Raw genomic sequence first — 20,790 nt, 5'->3', positions numbered from 1 at the left:
TTTGACCACCCAATGGAAATTCAGGTAAGGTATGAGGCAGCCATCGCAGCTATAAGACTTAAGTCGATGAGCGAGTGGATCGTAAGAGACCACCAAACATACCACCAAAGCATATTACAGGTTACAACGGGTGAGTCAATAGATCATATTGTATCAGACCGTATACCTGAAACAATTGAATCAGCCTTGTGTGAAATTTTAATACCAGACAGGGACATGTGGATCGATGGAACCCTGGAACGGATGTCAACTGGAAGCTGTGGTTTCACAGATGGGGCCGTTCTAGGGGGGGAGAACGGGTCTGGGTCTATATATCGAAGACCAGGAAACTAGAATCTCCCTTCGACTGCCGGATCATAATACGATCCTACAGGCCCAAATCCGAGCGATCACAGAGTGTCTGAACTGGTTTAAAGCTAACACAAGGCTAATCACTGTAAACATCCTAACGGACAGTAAAGCAGCAATTAAAGCAATAACAAGCAAGACGGTGAAATCAAAAACTGTCCTGCAGTGTAAAAAATCAATCAACGACTATTCCCACCATGGTTCTGTTAACATTATATGGGTACCAGGATATAAAGGGATTAGGGGTAACGAGATAGCCAACTCCTTGGCAAGGCAAGCCAGAGAGCAAGCTACGATAAGCCCAGATAATGCTAAGCCTTTAAAAGCGGCGCGTCTAGAGTTAAAAGCATGGGCAGAAAACGCCCATACATCCCTCTGGAATACTGAAGAGAAAGGGAAAAATACAAAAATCCTCTGGGGAAACCCAGACGAGGATAAAACAAAGGAACTCCTTCAAATGAGTAAAAAAGACATTAGTAGACTGACAGGCATCCTTACAGGACACCTAGGGCTACAAGCACACCTGCACAAAATCGGTTGTGCAGAAAGCAGCGAATGCAGAGCATGCGGAGAGGACGACGAAACGTTGGAACACTATCTCTGTCATTGCCCAGCCTTCGCGACGCTAAGAAACCAATTTCTAGGAAATAACACTATACCAGAACTCCACCAAATTAGGGCAAGCGAGTTCAAAAACTTAAGAGATTATGTCAATGGCACAGCATTTCTTAACTGATAAATTTATTTTCTTTTAATAAATTAAGCAATAAAAAAATTATTCCTCTTAGGCTTCCGAACAGGCCTATACTGGCTTAAGTGTATGCCCCATACGGGCATGTGGCGATTCTTATATTCGCCCCTCTTTTCAACCTAACCTAATAATCTAAAATTTTGTTAACCTTGAAGGTATTTCATATTGCATTGTGTTACAGACTGTGTGTGGGATACCATTAAGGACATTTCCCAATACACCAAATATGGTGAAGAAGGATGTGTGCACACACAGGTATATAATGGGATGGCAAGCGAACATTCTGAAATGGAATTGTGGATACCGAACGCTGTATTCAAATTAATGTGTGGAATATAATGTTGGTAAGAATTTGCATTTGCTCTACATGCGATCTAAGACGAATCAAACTGAAAAACTGTGTAGAATGAGCAAATTTCCCGGCAGTTTTTTTAAATAATACACTGTGGTTTGTTTGTTAGTGCACACACATACACACAAATGCAAAAGATCCCTTAGACGAGTTAATCAATATAACTAGCGTCCACCAGGAACATTTAAACATCTACCTGAAGAAACAATGGTCTTTTTGGTTGTGATTGGAACTTTACCTTTTAATAGTATTGTAAGTACATTTAAAATAACAATATGCTATTAATGAGTTCTAAACATATTCTGTTTTTCCTTTTAGGTAATAATATGGTGTTATGGCAAGGTGGTCGCTTTTTATTTCATTGGATATTTGAAGACCATTTAAATGGATACAAAGAACACATGAAGGATATGGCCTATGTTTCAACATAGTAATTTTCATGTTAAAGAAAATCCATTTGGAAACATGATCTAAAATGCAGTAGAGGTTATTACAACTTATGTTTACACTACCTGCTACGATAACATTTGGCTGCGCCGGTTTACTTCTTTACCTGAGGATATGAAGGGGTCTTTTGATTTGAACACACAATCATCATTAGGAAGACAAAGATAAGTATTTTTTAACTGGATTGTCTATTGATACTAATTCGTTCTTCTTTTCTTTTTTTAGGTAAAAAAATTGTTTCAATATTTTTCTAATGTTTTTGTTTTCTCTTTTTCAGGATCAATCCAGCAACATTGAATGAATGCAATCAATCTAAAATGAAACGCCTTTATCAAAAAACAACATATTGAAGCCATAAATTGTTATATAAATTGTTATATCAACATCTGTTTCGTGCCTTATTATATTGACTAGAAATGTATGTTAAATTTTAGAGTGTAGTAGTTATGTCTGAATACGCAAGAAGAGGAGAAAAAGCGCTAAAAAGCGAGACTTGCCTATTCATCGTCTGCCTTCACAAAGTAGCATAGAATTTGCCTATTTGTTTATCTTTTACTTTCGTTGGCTCTCCGCACAAAAGAACTTAGAACTTTTCTATTTACATTAATAACATAGAATATCTCTGTTTTGGTTAGGTTTGGTTCTTGTTCTCTCTCTTTCTGTCTCTGCTTGCGACATACATATGTACATACGCACACAGCAACACAGTGACCGGTTCTGAGAGGACACCGGGAGGATGGCGAAGTGTGGGGCAGAAGGAGGGAGAATTTAACCACCGCAAAAGAAGAAGTTGAAGGTTTTTTTGATTTATTCGTTTTCTTGATCGCAAAAAGTGTGCCAACGCGCGAGTCAACGAGTTTTGTGTGCCATCAAATACCAAATTAAATATTGATTGATTTAAGCCAGTTAACTATTGAATATTAGTACTTCCCTGTCATAGACATAATAATAAGAAAAACTGAATTATTACTGTGCCATTAATACCAATCTGAATTGGTTGTTTTAAGTTCATTATAATAAATAGACCAACGGATTGTTGGTGAACAAAAAAACTAAAGTTGTGGTCATCAGCCGGTGTTTTTGTGTCTTGCAGAAAAGGGGGTTGCGCGTTTAACAACGGCAGGTTTGTGTTGTCCCAATAATTCGGTGTTGCCTCCCCGTCTCCCGTTGTCTCACAGGGTGCGTGCCTAAGCGACTTAACCAGCATATTACACCGAGGCCGAAGGTGCAGGTGGACTGGGCTGTCCAGGGAAGGAGTATCCGTGGTGGTCAGCCTTGGTAAGTTAGGTGATTGGCCCAAACATTGGTCCTTACGAAGCCGTTGCAAAGAATGAATAAGCAAGAAAGACAAGGCATAAATTGGAACAACAGTAAGTACACGAATTTTTGTTACAAAAACTGTGTATTATTGGGAAAATTGGCTCGGCTGTTGAACTTGTGTATGAGGGAAATTTTGCAAGTTGACCATTGCAAAATTGTGGATCAACTGGGTTAGGTGATTGACACCTAAGGTACCGTTGATACGGTTTCTTGCCTCCCCTCCCTGTTGTTGTTATGTGCTGAACCGACAATTTTTTGTTTGCCTGCACTGCTTATTTGTCTTATTGGATATTTTATGTTCTGGTGGACATTGTTTTTGTTGGCTCGCTGCGTGTGCGCTGGCGTTGCTGCTCTTGTTGCGGTGGTGGTGGCCTGTTAATTGACTCGGCGCGGATGGATGTTTGCTCTGTGACTACTTTGTAACATTACTACTTCTACTGAAAAAACAAAAAAAAAACATATTTTTATTATTACTTTGGGTTTTTAGATTTGGGTGTCAGAGAGGTTTGCTGACAAAAGTTTTGAAAATTTTTGGGTTTCGACTTTCGGCTTTCGGTTTGAATAGAACAATTTTGAATAAAATAATTATTTGAAGAAAATATTTTTTTGAATGAGAAGGGAATTCTAACTCCTTTGAAAGGATTCTCGAAATACAACTGCCTCTGAGAATTGAATAATCAATATCCTTAAAAAAGGATTCTATCTTTATTTTGAATCCTGATTGAAGTCAACAAAAACAAAAATCAACTTGGATTCCTGCATTTCAATATTTTAAGTTTGAGGATTGTACAATCGATATCCTTCAAAAAGGATCCCTGTTTTATATCAATATCGCTTAAAGAGGAATTCTGAATATTTTTGTGTATGGAGAACAAAGCCTAGTAAATTTTTCTTATCAAACCTTTGGGGAAGTTTTTCACTGAATATTAACATCCTGAATCCGATAGCTATATTAGCAGTTTAAGAAAACATACGTATGTATGAATAAGCTGTCATAAAAAGAAGTTTGGATTTATTTACGTGATCCGGAGAAGATAACATGAATTAGTATTTATTACTCCTTAATTATAATTCATTTCCTAACATTTATCTAATGGAGTATTATATACATCATTTTCATACATCACATACATTATAAACAATTATGTCCGCTGAACTACGATCAACAAGCGCTTGTCGACGCAGCTTCAAATTCATCATCTGTGAGTATTAAATGAAATTATTATATGTATATATTATTACCCTTGTATGTAAAAACCATTAGTGATAGATCTCCGTCTGCACAGATATAACACCGAATTGCACTTTATGACATTAAAATTAATACATTTATAATACTTTTATCATAATTTTACTCAATCCATATACTAAATAATTCCGTTTAGTTACTATCGAATTATCGTTATGACATCATTTATATTGGTCTTAAATATAGTTCTTATTGAATATTAAGGAATCAGTGATGGTATTTTATTCAAGTTAAACAAAAACATTAGCTCCACGAAATTGAGGGCTTGACCATTTAAAATGATTAGTGGGCTGACAGGAACACAGTCGGCATGGTTGGGTGGGTTATCCGTCGGCTCGGTAGAATCAACAACACCTATGATTCTAAAATATAATGATCCTTTATATTAGTTTGGTCCATCGTTACGTATGATAAATATATTGCTACCAACAATTTTAATTTTTCTGTAACTGGTTGGGACATATTTCTTTTGACAAGAACACCCCCCAAGCCCTGAGCTCGGTCGGATATAAAGGTAGCATTAGTCAGAAGAAATAGTGTCTGGTGAGGACCGTTACATAATATAAATGGCGCCCAACGTGGGGCACTGTCAGATGGACTATGTCAATTGTTTACTTAAAAACAGAAATTTCGAGACTCGTTACCGCAGCGAGAAATACGTATATTTTAAACCATCTGATATTGTCTCATATTTTAGTGGTGATGGTCAAATATTTTGGTTGTTTTTCTATGAACATTCATGGCAGGCTAGGAATTATGGTTCGGGAATTTATTTCTGTACCATTGCCAAGTTTGAGATGAATGTTGAGGGTTTAAGCCGAGCAACGAATATCGTTTGAGATTTTGAAACTTGGTATTACATAAATCTAACCAACAAAGGATCGGATATTTTATTAGTGAAAATTTTTAGGCAAAGGATCATTTTTAATATGCGGAATAAATCATTTTGAATGCAATGGTCTTCATGAGTAGTGGACAAATAATTATTGTAATTTTAATAGTACTTTACGAAAATTTTAAGGATCGATTATACAATTCTTATACATATATAACTATAAAATTAAAATAAAAAAAATATTTATTATTTAAAATGCCGTTAACCAGAAGTCGAGAAAATTTAAATTTGATGGGTTTAGAGGAACCTGCAAATTGCAGTTTTACGATTGATATGGATCAGTCAAATTCAGGCAATACTAGAAGAATAACAAGATCTCAGACCAATAATAATAATGCAGCAAGGGTTACAACAAACGAAAATCAAAATAATCCAAACGATATTGTTGGAAATCTGATAGGACAACATTTGATGAAAATCAGATACGTTTAATGATTAGTGAATCAGTTAGTAGCTTACGTGAAGACATAATTAGTATAGTATCTGGGGAAGTTAGATCAATCGTACAGAACATGAGTAGCACGGCTATCGGTAATTCTCGACCAGCACAGGAGGAAAGAGCGCGAGGCACAGATTTAATTCCCAGGACATCAGCCGGTGAACCAGTAGCGTCTCGATCGATGGAGACTTTAGGTACAGAAAAGGTCTTAAATATCATACGAAATTGGAGAATAAAGTTCACGGGGCACACTGACGATATGACCGTCGAAGAATTCATATACCGGGTGAGCATTTTAACGACAAATAATTTACAGGGGGATTTTCAACTTCTATGTAGACATGCTCATAGCTTGTTCGAGGGTAAAGCTCTAGAATGGTTCTGGAGATACCATAGGCAAACTGAAGATCTCAATTGGCAATCTCTAACCGACGCCTTAAAGAATCAATACAAGGACGAATATAATGATTTTGACATCTTAGAGGATATTCGGAGACGTAAGCAAAAGTGTAACGAAACAATTGATGAGTATTTAGAAGTAATCGCGAGATTGACGAATAGAATGAAGCGTCCAATGCAAGACAATGATTTGTGTGAAACCATTATGAGAAATCTAAGGCCGGAAATTAGACTTGAACTTTTGCACTTGAACATATCCAGTTTATCACAACTTAGAAAAGAAGTGCGCAAACATGAAAAGTTTATGCGAGAGGTGAGCCTTAAAGAACCGAAATTTGGAAAGTTTAGAGTAGCAGAAATTAAGGATGTAGATTCCGAAGAAGTAGAGAAAGAATCTGGCATGGAAGAAGCATGTGCTTTGAGGGTTTTGAAACGCTGGAACTGCGATGAGGTAGGTCATTTTCATGGACTGTATGGAACCAAGAAGAATATTTTGCTATGGATGTGGTTTGGTTGATAATTACAAACCGACATGTCCTAAATGTTCCAAAAAGGCACAGGGAAACGACATGTCCACCGAAAGAAGGTCGGGCATCCGAAACAGAGCAAATTCAATTAGACACCACTGAAAACAATATAAATTATACTCCACTGACAATACCTTTACATGAACGGATTGAACTGAATAGAAAAACGGGAGTGAAAAGAATCGCGAAACATTCTAGTAGGAAAATTAGGTCAGCCAAAAGGATAAACGAGTATTTTAAAAGACTTAGGAAATATAATAAATGTATCATTTCTACAATAGCTAACATGGGATCAGATAGTAGACCTTATATCAAAATTAAGATTGCAAAAACATTTTACTACGCATTACTTGATAGCGGAGCTACTAAGAGTGTCATTGGAGGGCAATTAGCAACAACTTTACAAGAAAAATCTGAATTTAAGAGGTGTATAGGAAATGTTAAAACAGCAGATGGACAGAAACAAGCGGTTTTGGGAACAATAGAGCTAGAGGTAGAGTTTAAAAATTCAACTGTTTCTTTTGAATTTTTACTTGTACCCTCGATATGCCAGGATGTCATTTGTGGATATGATTTTTGGAAAGCTTTTGGGTTAGAAATCTCGATGCCATGTATTGATAGTATAGCCGTAGAAGAGCCAGATTCAGACAGAATCGCTTTGACAAGCGATCAGACACGGAAATTAAATTCCGTTATTGCTATTTTTCCAAATTCAGAGATCGAAGGTTTAGGATGTACAAATCTCATAGAACACCATATTGACACCGGAAATGCGAAGCCTATAAAGCAACGATATTATCCAATATCACCTGCTATTGAGAAACAGCTCGCAGGTGAATTAGATCGAATGCTTTCCCTTGGAGTAATTGAAGAGGTACCTAGTTCCCCATGGTCTTCCCCGAATGTTGTAGTTATTAAGCCAGGAAAAGTACGTATGTGTTTGGATAGCAGACGTTTGAACTCAGTCACAGAAAAGGATGCATATCCAATACCCAATATTGATGGTATTCTGGCAAGGCTGCCACCAGTACATTGTATATCTAAGATTGATCTAAAAGATGCCTTTTGGCAGATCAAACTAAGTGAAGATTCCAAACAGAAGACAGCTTTTACAGTGCCCAATAGACCATTGTATCAATTTACTAGGATGCCTTTTGGGCTGTGTAATGCTGTGTAATCTTTATGTCAACTAATGGATATAGTTATACCCTATAATCTGAAATCTCATGTATTTGTATACTTAGATGATTTGTTGGTGGTGTCGGAAAATTTTGAGGAACATTTAGCACATTTGGCAGAGGTGGCGACTCAATTGCGTAAAGCTGGTTTGACGATAAATGTCAGCAACAGTAGTTTTGCTTTAAATAAAGTAAAATATTTAGGATACGTGGTGGGAAATGGTACGTTACACGTAGATACAGATAAAGTGCGAGCTATAAAAGAGCTTCCGATACCAAAATCAATCAAACAAGTTCGGCGGTTCTTGGGAATGACCGGATGGTACAGACGGTTTATTGAAGGATACTCGGCTATTACGTTTCCTTTGACGGAACTTCTGTCTAAGAAGAAATCATTTGTGTGGAATGATGATGCACAGCATGCTTTTGAGTTATTGAAAGAGAAATTAATAACAGCCCCAGTTTTGGTTAATCCTGACTACGAGAAACCTTTCATTTTACAATGCGATGCCAGTACTTATGGAATAGGTGCCGTATTAGCTCAGGAGGATGAGGAAGGGAATGAAAGACCAATAGCGTATATGTCACACAAATTGAATAAAAGTCAGCGTAATTACACCATTACGGAATTAGAGTGTTTAGCCGTTGTGATGGCTATCGCAAAGTACAGGTCCTATATCGAAGGACACGAATTTAAGGTGGTCACAGATCACGCAAGCCTGAAATGGCTTATGAGCCAAAAGGACTTATCAGGGCGGTTAGCGAGATGGTCCCTAAAACTCCAGGGTTTCAATTCTAAAATTGAACATAGGAAAGGAAAAGATAATGTTGTTCCTGACACTTTATCTAGAATATATGACGGGGATGTTGCTGTTGAAGCGGTAGAACTGGAGATTTTACCATCGATTGATTTAAATTCTGCCGCGTTCGATAGTGAAGAGTACAGGAAATTACGTGAAGAATATTCACGTGAACTGTTACCGGATTTTAGGGTACTGGACAAGTTTATATATAAACGTACTTCTTTTGCCTCTAGGGACGAATGTGAGTCCAGTACATGGAAACTTTTAGTACCACAGGATTTGAGACTGAAAATCATGTATGCATGTCACGACATACCGAACGCTTCTCATGGCGGTGTAGGTAAAACTTTGGAACGAATCAGGAGATATTTTTATTGGCCTGGTCTAGTAAGGGACGTAAGAAACTATATTGGAAATTGTGAGTTATGCAAGACATCAAAAACACCAACAACTGTTTTAAGACCTCCTATGGGCCAGATGATTAAGTCTGATAGGCCATTTCAAAGATTATATATTGATCTGATTGGCCCTCTGCTGCGAACAAAATCTGGAAACATAGGCATTTTAATCATATTGGATCATTTTTCCAAATTTGCTTTTTTAAAGCCGTTAAGAAAGTTGGTAACAAAACCAATAATGGACTATTTACGGACAGACGTTTTTAATTGTTTTGGTGTTCCTGAAGTCATTGTTACCGATAATGGTTCACAATTTCGGAGCAAAGATTTTTCAAAATTTCTGCAACGTTTTGGAGTGAAACATGTAGTGACTGCAGTCTATACTCCCCAAGCAAACGCAAGTGAACGAGTTAATCGTGTTATAAATGAAGCTCTACGCTCTTATGTGAGAGAGGATCAGCGTGAATGGGATCAGTATATAGGCAGTGTGAATTGTGCGCTAAGGAACAGTCATCATCAAAGCGTAGGAAGGACACCTTATGAAATAGTATTCGGACAAACTATGTTAACCCATGGTCAGGATTACGTAATGTTAAGACGTCTTAATTTATTATCAGAAACGGACGTACAGATACGAAGGCAGGACGAATTTTCATTCATTAGAGACTCAATTCGTGAGCATATGGACAGGGCTTACAAGAAAAACTAAAAAACTTACAAGTTATACGGAAAGTTGGAAATGTTTACTATGAGTTGCAGGATTGTGATAGCGGCACCAAAGGTATATATCATGCATAAGATATGTGGACCTAAAGATCTTTTTTTTTTCTTTTTTTTTTTTTGAAAGAAGAGGGGTAAATTTGTGACTACTTTTAACATTACTACTTCTACTGAAAAAACAAAAAAAAACATATTTTTATTATTACTTTGGGTTTTTAGATTTGGGTGTCAGAGAGGTTTGCTGACAAAAGTTTTGAAATTTTTTGGGATTCGACTTTCGGCATTCGGTTTGAATAGAACAATTTTGAATAAAATAATTATTTGAAGAAAATATTTTTTTGAATGAGAAGGGAATTCTAACTCCTTTGAAAGGATTCTCGAAATACAACTGCCTCCGAGAATTGAATAATCAATATCCTTAAAAAAGGATTCTGTCTTTATTTTGAATCCTGATTGAAGTCAACAAAAACAAAAATCAACTTGGATTCCTGCATTTCAATATTTTAAGTTTGAGGATTGTACAATCGATATCCTTCAAAAAGGATCCCTGTTTTATATCAATATCGCTTAAAGAGGAATTCTGAATATTTTTGTGTATGGAGCCTAGTAAATTTTTCTTATCAAACCTTTGGGGAAGTTTTTCACTGAATATTAACATCCTGAATCCGATAGCTATATTAGCAGTTTAAGAAAACATACATATGTATGAATAAGCTGCCATAAAAAGAAGTTTGGATTTATTTACGTGATCCGGAGAAGATAACATGAATTAGTATTTATTACTCCTTAATTATAATTCATTTCCTACCATTTATCTAATTTTCATACATCACATACATTATAAACAATTATGTCCGCTGAACTACGATCAACAAGCGCTTGTCGACGCAGCTTCAAATTAATTATCTGTGAGTATTAAATGAAATTATTATATATATTATTACCCTTGTATGTAAAAACCATTAGTGATAGATCTCCGTCTGCACAGATATAACACCGAATTGCACTTTATGACATTAAAATTAATACATTTATAATACTTTTATCATAATTTTACTCAATCCATATCCTAAATAATTCCGTTTAGTTACTAACGAATTATCGTTATGACATCATTTATATTGGTCTTAAATATAGTTCTTATTGAATATTAAGGAATCAGTGATGGTATTTTATTCAAGTTAAACAAAAACATTAGCTCCACGAAATTGAGGGCTTGACCATTTAAAATGATTAGTGGGCTGACAGGAACACAGTCTGCATGGTTGGGTGGGTTATCCGTCGGCTCGGTAGAATCAACAACACCTATGATTCTAAAATATAATGATCCTTTATATTAGTTTGCTCCATCGTTACGTATGATAAATATATTGCTACCAACAATTTTAATTTTTCTGTAACTGGTTGGGACATATTTCTTCTGACAAGAACACCCCCCAAGCCCTGAGCACGGTCGGATATAAAGGTAGCATTAGTCAGAAGAAATAGTGTCTGGTGTGGACCGTTACAGCTCTGGCTGAGTGCATTTGTTGACGTTGTTGTAATCTCTCACAAATCGTGTGTGGGGTTTGCCTGGCCTGCGTTTGACTCGGCTCTTTTATGCTTGTGCGGGCTGAGTCTTTGGTGGTGATTTTATTAGCGCTCACATATTGTGTGTTTTTTTCCTTGTGGTTTGCTCTTTTGGTTGGCAAATAGCTTTTTAGAAAAGAAACACGAGTAATCAAAGCACAGACAAAGTTGAGATTTTGTTGAATTTGTTTTTGTTTTGGCTGTTTCCACTAGTGAAAAAGGTGGTGGATGCAAACAAATTCATATTGGGACCTCTCGCTCTTGATTTCTGTGGAGAAATATTTTTTGGCTCTCTGTGTCTCAGCGTTAAGACTTTGGTCTTTTTGTTTGTAAGCGCTGTGGACCGCCATATGTTATGAAGTGAAGGCATATTAAAGGGAGATTGCTTTACACTGGTGCGTGGAGAGTTTTTTGATATTTTGGAAGCAGAGACTGGGGGAAATCAGCTGATTCGGTTTCAACGAAAATAATTATTTGGCTCAATTCCAATTGGATGTTTTTGAATAAAGAGCGATGGTTACACAAAATGTACTTCGATAATTTGCAATGATTTTATTGGTTTGATGAAATAAAAGAGGTTCATTTGGAGCGATTTCGTTGGTAAATATTTTTTCTCAATCTGGAATGAAAAGTCATAAGTGACCAGAGAATATTTAATTGCTTCACAATTGAGTGGTGGAAAAATATTTGGATTTTTTGGTCGATGTCTCCGAATTAATATTGGGGAATTACTTCTAAATATTTGGCGCTTGGTTTGGAGAAAGTTGGCTCATTTGAAAAGACTAGCTTTTTAGAAGCATATTGGTACAATTATTCGAGATTTGTGTGCATTGTTGGATATTCCCATTGATTCTCTTGACTCGGTGGTTACTTGGCTCGCTGGGCATAAATTGTTGATCCGTTCCGTTGGGTATTCTCATTGGTTCGTTTGGCTCGTTGGGCATAATTGGTGGATTCGATCTCGTTGGCTCATTGTGTGGTTGAGATTGCTTGCTTCTTTACCATATTAGTTTGAGGCATTTGTGGACAGAATTGCGTGTCGTTTTGGGGAGCTGTTGCTGCACAGTAGGCTGAAAATAATTTTGTCTCGTATACTGGTACATAGTTGCGTTCGAATTTTTGGCTCAATTGCGATTTGTGTCATAGGCTGGCGGTGTGGTCGTGAAAGAGTTGAGTGTTGGAATTTCTACACTAATTCTTGGGATTTGGTTATTGCGTTTTGACTCTCGGGCGGGCTGATATTTTAATTGAAAATGTCTATGGAGGATTTTTTGTCACAATGTGATGAAATCACATCCTTTGAGGAGGATCTAGTGACGTCGGATGCATCAATGTATAATGAGGCTGCGGTGGAGTCCGAGAAGGAAGAGCTACAGAGGATATGGTCTGAATGGAGGCAGGCTTATTAAAAGTGCGTGGAATATCCCGAAGGAACCAAGAAAAATAAGGAAGTTCTCAGGACGAAGAAGAAGGTGCCTCATCAGAGCTATATAAAGTGTACAAGTATCCTGGGAGAGAGGATGGAAAAGGTGAAGGTTGTCCCGAGCACTGTTAATCACAGCCCTTCGTCCTCTGTTGTGGTTCCTTCGTGTGATACGGAAATCTTTGAGGGAGATTATCTTTCGTTCCCAGCTTTCGTGATTTATTCACGGCTATTTACGCGAACAACAAGAAACTTAATTAATTCTCTTTCGAGTTGAGCTGTAAGGCCTTTAGAGATACATTGATGCGTGGGACTTCGGTAGACTCCTAATTTTTCAATGTAGCTCTAAAGGCCTTACAGCTCAACTCGAAAGAGAATTAATTAAAATATCACTATAAATGGCCTTCGCCTTAATAAGGCAAAAATAAAAAACAAGAAACTTAGCCAAGTGGAAAAGCTCTTCCATCTTTTCCAAAAGACGAGCGGAGAGGCGAGGAAATAAATCGCCATATTCCCTTAACGGCAGAAGGATTCACGATTGCCTGGGATAACCTACGCAATCAGTATGAGAACAAAATAATTTTAGTAAATTCGCAACTGAGGGTTCTACTTAATTTGGCCCATTGTGGACAAGAGACTGCTAGTTGTCTCAAGAAGTTACAGCGGGATGTGACCAATTGTATTTTTGTCTTGGAGCTCTATAAAATTGACGTAAAGTCGTGGGATCCGATTTTCGTCTACCTGTGCTCTTCGATTATGCCCAAACTTACGTTGTCTCTATGGGAGCGGTCTTTAGCGAATAAGACTGAGTTGCCTCGCTGGGATGATTTAAATAAATTCCTAACGGATAGGTTTCAGGCCCTAGAGAGCGTCGCGGACATAACTACGGGGTCTCGGCCGAAAGTAAGCCAATTAGAAACAATTTAAAGTCCATCACACGAAAGTGAGCTATACGAAATGCAATTTGTTTAAAGGTGCTCATACTTTGAAATCTTGCCCGAAATTCCTGAGCATGGAATTCAGTGGCAGATTGAACGTGGTTAGGAGGGAAAATAAATGCTTAAATTGTTTGGCTCATGGTCATAGAGCGTCAGAGTGTAAGGCGCAGGGTTGCCCCAAGTGCGAAGGAAGACACCACGTCCTTTTACATAAGGAAAAAATCTCTCAGAATAGTGACTCGAATATAAGTGATTCTCCTAATATGTCTCAGGTCTCTACGTCGAGTTCAAATGTTGCATCTGGTCCGACAACTTCCGCAAATGGTCGGAATTTTTACACATCAGTTTCAAAGAGAACAATGCTTGCCACAGCGTGGATAGACGTTTTGAAGGATGGGGCCTCGTACAGAGTCCGTGCATTGGTTGACCCGTGTTCGGATGACACGTTTGTGTCCTCTCGGGTTCAGAAAAGGCTGAAGCTACCGACTACTTCGGTCTCCTCTGACATTTCCGGCTTAGGTGGTGAGCATCTAACCAAGTGCTCAAAGGTTGCCTCGATCACGATTGGCTCATGTAAGAATTCGTCGTTCGCTCTTGATTTGGAGGCCTTCGTTGTCCCAGAAATCACTGAAAACATTCCGACTCGGCCGCTGTAGGAGATTTCTTTGGATCGACTACCTGAGTTGGATTTTGCGGATCGGAAATTTTATGAGAGTGCCCCAGTTGATGTTTTACTGGGAGGAAATGTCTATCCCATTATTTTGCTCAAGGTTAGAAAGGATATCCTTGGCTCTCTCTTGGCTCAGGAGACGGTGTTCGGGTGGATTTCGACCGGCCCAGCGACAAATTTTGTCGATCGCCAAGGAGTCAGGGTTCCTATTGTTCGTGGGTTGAGGTCAAGGATGAGTTGACCAGGTTCTGGGAGATTCAGGAAGTCCCTAGGATACCTATTGTCTCAGTGGAGGACCGTAGATGCGAGGAAATATTCCAATCAACTACGATTCGTGGCCCTGATGGGAGGTATGTAGTGGATTTGCCATTCCGGGCAGAGTTGCCTTTCTCAGTCTCATCCAAAGCGAGTCGATATGTGGCCCTGTCGCAATTTTTGCGCACGAAATCCCGAGCGAAAAGGGAATTGCGATGAGGTGGTTCTGGAATATTTGGCTCTAGGTCATATGGAGAAGGTCCGAGGTTTAGTGGATTACCAGGACTGTTATTATTTGCCTCATCATGTCGTTTTTAATCCCGAAAGCGCAACGACGAAGCTGAGAGTCGTATTTAATGCCTCTTGTCCCTCGGTGGAAGGAAGGAGTTTAAATGATGCGCTGTATGTTGGCCCTACGTTGCAAAAGGACATTGTTTCTTTGGTCCTGAATTTGCGGGTATATAAATACGTCATCAATGCGGATATCACCAAAATGTATCGTCAGATATGGGTGAATCCGGAGCATAGAAAGTATCCGCGTATATGGTTTAGACCTACCCCAGAGGATGAAATTGCTGATTACCAGCTGAAAACAGTGATGTTTGGCATCAATTGCGCCCCTTATTTGGCCCTTAGGACGCTTCTAAAGCTAGTAGATGATGAAGAGCATCGTTTCCCTGTTGGCTCCAAGATTTTGCGAGACAATATGTATGTAGATGGCGCTTTGGTGGGCGTACATACTGTCCCGGAGGGGATAAAGGCCCGGAATTCATTAATTAATATTCTGCGATCCGCTGGCTTCGAATTGAGAAAGTGGGCGTCGAATTCTAAGGAGATCTTGAAAGGTTTTGCTCGTTCTGATCTGCTAAGTGATGAATTTTTGGAATTAGGGGACAAAAGTTCTGCGAAAACGTTGGGCATTCGCTGGAATGCTTCAACGGATTCTTTCTATTTCTTAATGGACCAAATAGAAGAAAGAAGCTATTACACCAAGAGACAGGTGCTTTCAATTATTGCCAAATTTTTTGACCCTTTGGGATGGCTCTCGCTGGTAGTTGTCACTGCAAAGATTCTTATGCAACAGTTGTGGCTGGACGATATTTCCTTACTCAATTGGAAAGCCTTTGTCTCAAGTTGGGAAGGAATAGGGCAGATCAACATACCTCGTTGGGTGAGGTATTTCCCAAATTGCAAGAATGAATTATTGAAATATTATTGGTGGCTAAGTCCAAGGTTGCTCCATTGCTTCTTTGCCTCGATTGGAGCTTTGCGGCGCTCTGCTTCTCGCAGAGTTAGTTAACTCAGTTGTCCCACGGTTGGATCTACCCAAGGCCACTTGGACGGCCTGGTCGGATTCGACCATAGTTTTGTCGTGGCTCAAAAAACCGTCGTACAGTTGGACGACGTTTGTGGCCAACAGGGTGGCTGTTATCCAAGAAAAAATTTGTAATAATTGGCGCCATGTGCCAACGAATGATAACCCGGCAGATTTGGCAACCCGGGGGGCGGACACCTTCTGAGCTCAAGGAGTCTTTTTTGTGGTGGCACGGACCAGGTTGGCTCACACTGGACAAAAATGAATGGCCCACTTGCATGTCTGTACCCGAAACCACCTTGGAGGCCAACCCGGCGAAGGTACACCTTGCTCAATCTGCAGTCCCAGATGAAGTTTTAGAAAGGGTTTCTCGTTTGTCTACCGCGATTCACGCTGTCGTCTACAAAGAAGTTGGCCCGCTTTGATACTGTCCGTCTGTCGGCAGAAGAGATAGCTTTCGCTCGGTACCGCATGATGTCGATGTCCCAAAGAATTCATTTCCCCCAAGAGTATGATTGTCTCAGCAAGAAGCTACCGCTCGATTCGGGCAGCCCTCTGTTGTCCTTGAACCCGTGCAAACGGGCGCTTGGGAAATACGCTGTCTCTGCCGTACAATGAGCGGCATCCAATTGTCCTGGCATACAGCAGCAGGTTCGCGGAGCTCTATGTGGACCACATCCACCTGCTGACCAATCACGGCAGCATTCAGTTGACTCTAGCCACAACGAGGCTTGAGTGCTGGATTATCCGAGGGAAGAATCTCGTGAAGAATCGCTACCGCAAGTGCGTCAAATGTGTCGGGGCTCAGAAAAAGCGTCAAGCCCACCTCATGGCGGCTCTGCCTCCTGAGAGGACAACATTTAGCAGGCCATTTGCCACCTCGGGAGTGGATTTCGCTGGCCCGTTCGAGATCAAAACGTTTAATAGTCGTGGCTGTCGATTGTCAAAAGGATACATATGGCTATTCGTGTGCTTCGTCACGAAGGCTATCCACCCTGAGCCCGTAAGCGAGCTTTCCACCCCCGCTTTCTTAGCTGCGTTGTCCCGATTTGTCTCTCGACGTGGGTGTCCTCTCCACATCTACTCGGATAATGGCAAAAACTTTGTCGGCGCCGATCGTGTCAATTTTGGGAAGGTTGTCTCAGAGTTGAAGGACGAAGCTGTCATGAAGTACGGGTTCCAGAAGCTGGAGTGGCACTTCATCCCCGCCGCAGCGCCTCACATGGGTGGGCTTTGGGAGGCGGGGGTGAAAAGCTGTAAAACCCACTTGAAGAAGATGGCGGGTCAAGTCCGCCACACGTTTTAGGAGTTTGTCACGATACTGGCCCGTATCGAAAGTTGTCTCAATTCGCGGCCCCTTAGTCCTTTGTCCCACAACGTCGATGATCTCGGTGCACTAACTCCGGGACATTTCCTCATCGGAGGACCGCTTCTTGTCCCAGCAGAGCCAGAGCAGACAGAGAAGACGTCTCTGCAAAACCGCTGGCGGCGGCTGCAGTTGTTGACCCAGGAGTTCTGCGGGCGTTGGAAGTCTGAGTAGCTCAAGGAGCTACACAAGAGGACGAAGTGGAAGAGGTCTCAGAGCGATCTACAATTAGATTATCTGGTGGGGCTCCACACCGATTCTATGCCTTCGAACGAGTGGCGGCTAGGTCGCGTCATAAAGTTGTACCGCGGGCGTGATGGTCGTGTCCGGGTCGTGGACTTACGGACTCAGAACGGGGTTATCTCTCGTCCCGCTCATAAGCTTGTTTTGCTCCTCGCCCAGAGTAGTTGTCCCAGGTTACCAGTCCAGCCAATGTTGTCCCATAAAGTTTTCTCGGCAGCTGTCACCACTAACTTATTACCCCTTCTCTATTACAGATGGCCTACAACGAGGAGTATTTGTGTCCTTTGTGCCACACGCGCCACGGCTTGAGGAACACACCTTCCTCCAGATGACGCCAAATCAAAAGGATCTATACGTGACGCTCAAGCAGTACTGCGTGAACCGCCTGGGCATGTTCCACCAAGTTGCGGACTGTCCATTGCTGGAGAGGTGCCGGAAATGCCAGCTTCGCCACCACACTAGGCTCCACGACCTCGAGGAGGACAAGTATGATTGGCTCAAGATGACGGCGGAGATGTTTGTACACATACCGGGCACCATCGATACGCCGATCAAGGTGCGGGCGTACCTGAATCCCTTGGAAACCCGGAGCACCATCCGGTTCGGCGGCCCCTTGCCTGAATACCGCCCGGAGTTCGGGGCCTCGGTCCGGGTTGTGATGTCGTCAGTCCGGAACCGGGTGCTCACCTACAGTGCTCACCACATGGAGAACGTACTGGAAAAGGCCAAACACGATGCCCCGCCGTCCCCTTGATTTACGCCGCCTTAAGGGGCTGTACCCGAAAGCGGAGGTAGCCGAGCAGAATCTCTTCCGACCTGGGCCAGTAAACCCTCAACCGTAATTAAAGCAGCACCTCGATATGTTTAAACCAGTTGGCGCGAGGATCCTAACGATAGCAGGGTTTCCAACTTTCTCTTAACTTGATCACACAACGGAGGCTGGATCGTTGAACAATGGAGCTATTTTAAATGAATTATTATTATTTATTTTATTAGTTTGCCCTAAGCAATTGATAATCATTTCCTACTTTTTTCATCTTTATATTGCATCTCAGGGGCAGCCATACTTGCATAGACTTCATTTAAGTTGGGAACTAGTCCCAAGGGGTGGAGGATGGACACGCAAGAAGTGGAGAAAAAACGCTAAAAAGCGACACTTGCCTGTTCATCGTCTGCCTCCACAAAGTAGCATAGAATTTGCCTATTTGTTTATCTTTTACTTTCGTTGGCTCTCCGCACAAAATAACGTAGAACTTTTCTATTTACATTAATAACATAGAATATCTCTGTTTTGGTTCGGTTTGGCTCTTGTTCTCCCTCTTTCTGTCTCTCCTTGCGACATATGTACATACGCACACAGCAACACAGTGACCGGTTCTGAGAGTACACCGGGAGGATGCCGAAGTGTGGGGCGGAAGGAGGGAGAATTTAACCACCGCAAAAGAAGAAGTTGAAGGTTTTTTGATTTATTCGTTTTCTTGATCGCAGAAAGTGTGCCAACGCGCGAGCCAACGATTTTTGTGTGCCATCAAATACCAAATTAAATATTGATTGATTTAAGCCAGTTAACTATTGAATATTAGTACTTCCCTGTCATAGACATAATAATAAGAAAAACTGAATTATTCCTGTGCCATTAACACCAATCTGAATTGGTTGTTTCAAGTTCATTATAATAAATAAACCAACGGATTGTTGGATTGAACGGATTGAACAAAAAAACTAAAGTTGTGGTCATCAGCCGGTGTTTTTGTGTATTGCTGGAAAGGGTGTTGCGCGTTTAACAACGGCAGGTTTGTGTTGTCCCAATAATTCGGTGTTGCCTCCCCGTCTCCCGTTGTCTCACAGGGTGCGTGCCTAAGCGACTTAACCAGCATATTACACCGAGGCCGAAGGTGCAGGTGGTCTGGGCTGTCCAGGGAAGAAGTATCCGTGGTGGTCAGCCTTGGAAAGTTGAATGATTGGCCCAAACAATGTCAAATTAAATCTTTCATTGCTTCTTCTTTTATTGTAAGATCCTACATTTCTTTCAGGTGCCTCGTGGATTTTCTTATTAATTTTGTTGTGTAAAATCTGTATTCTGTCAGTCTCTGGTAGAATATCCATTGTTCCGTTTTCTAAAGCGTCTAGTTTTCTTAAAATTTTATATGCATCGACATGTGTTATCATGTTGTACCCTGTAAGGGCAAAATATGGTGATGTGCCTGTTGATGTGTGTAACGTTGAACGTAATGCACACTCAACTTTAGGTAGTTTGTCGTCCCATTTTGGCTGGTCTTCGTTTAGGTAACTTCTTATGCTTGTGAGGATATTTTGATTGACACGCTCACTCGTATTAGACTGAGGTGCGTGTATCGCGGTTCTGATATGTTTGATGCCAAACTTTTTCAGAAGTTCCTTAAATGCATCTGGAGTAAATTGGTTTCCGTTGTCTGAATGTATATATTCTGGCACACCAAACTTATAAAAAACTTCCTCAACAAAAAATTTGTTAAAATGGACAGGTGTGGCCTGTGTTCTAAAAACAAATTAAAAAAAACCTATCGCCAACAATAGCGGACATTGTATTGGACACATAGCTAAATAACATTAGCACGGAACTCAAAGAAAAGGGGATTCAAATTTATCTGGACAAAAAACATTTAGATACAACTTTGAGACTATTAAACTCATATCACAATAAAATAAAATTCACGGTGGAAATGGAAGAGAATAACCAAATGCCGTACTTGGACATGAATATAATAAGAGATGATACGAAGATAATAACTGATTGGTACACAAAACCCGCAGCATCCGGACGAATGATAAAGTATTACTCTACACAACCGAAGAACATGAAAATAAACACAGCCAATAACTTAATCAATAAAGTTTTTTATATAAGCGATGAAAAATACATGACTGAAAACACACACAAAATACGAGAAATCCTATTAAAAAACATCTATCCAATAAACATTATCAACAAAATAATAAAACAGAGACTGCAAATTCTGAAAGTAAACCAGAAGAAAAGCATCTGGACGATGAACGAAATTTTATCAGTGTACCGTATATTCCCAGATTGACAGACAACAACATACTAGCAACCATGATAAACGACAACAACACATCAGTAGCTTATAAGTCAAATCACCCACTCCACACTGTATTCTCCCGAAAAACGAAAACAGACAAATTAC

At 40.1% G+C, this 20,790-nt stretch overlaps 1 protein-coding gene across 1 annotated transcript in view; it reads left to right on the top strand.

The window, feature by feature from the left end:
* LOC141400024 (uncharacterized) overlaps positions 1–20,435 on the top strand; it is a 32,828-nt gene extending 12,393 nt beyond the window's left edge. The window contains exons 2-6 of the mRNA XM_073979429.1: positions 1,281–1,703; positions 1,770–2,316; positions 2,992–3,268; positions 17,860–18,329; positions 18,506–20,435. Coding sequence (XP_073835530.1) covers positions 3,229–3,268; positions 17,860–18,329; positions 18,506–18,556 — 561 coding nt within the window. The 5' untranslated portion in view covers positions 1,281–1,703; positions 1,770–2,316; positions 2,992–3,228 and the 3' untranslated portion in view covers positions 18,557–20,435. The remainder of the gene's footprint in view (positions 1–1,280; positions 1,704–1,769; positions 2,317–2,991; positions 3,269–17,859; positions 18,330–18,505) is intronic.
* Positions 20,436–20,790: the final 355 nt, after the last annotated feature.

This window comes from Musca autumnalis, unplaced genomic scaffold, assembly GCF_047663935.1.
Source record: "Musca autumnalis isolate F117 unplaced genomic scaffold, ASM4766393v1 scaffold_3, whole genome shotgun sequence".
Lineage (NCBI taxonomy): Eukaryota > Metazoa > Arthropoda > Insecta > Diptera > Muscidae > Musca > Musca autumnalis.
The sequence above is the reverse complement of the archived record's forward strand: the minus strand, read 5'-3'. Positions and strand labels throughout refer to the sequence as shown.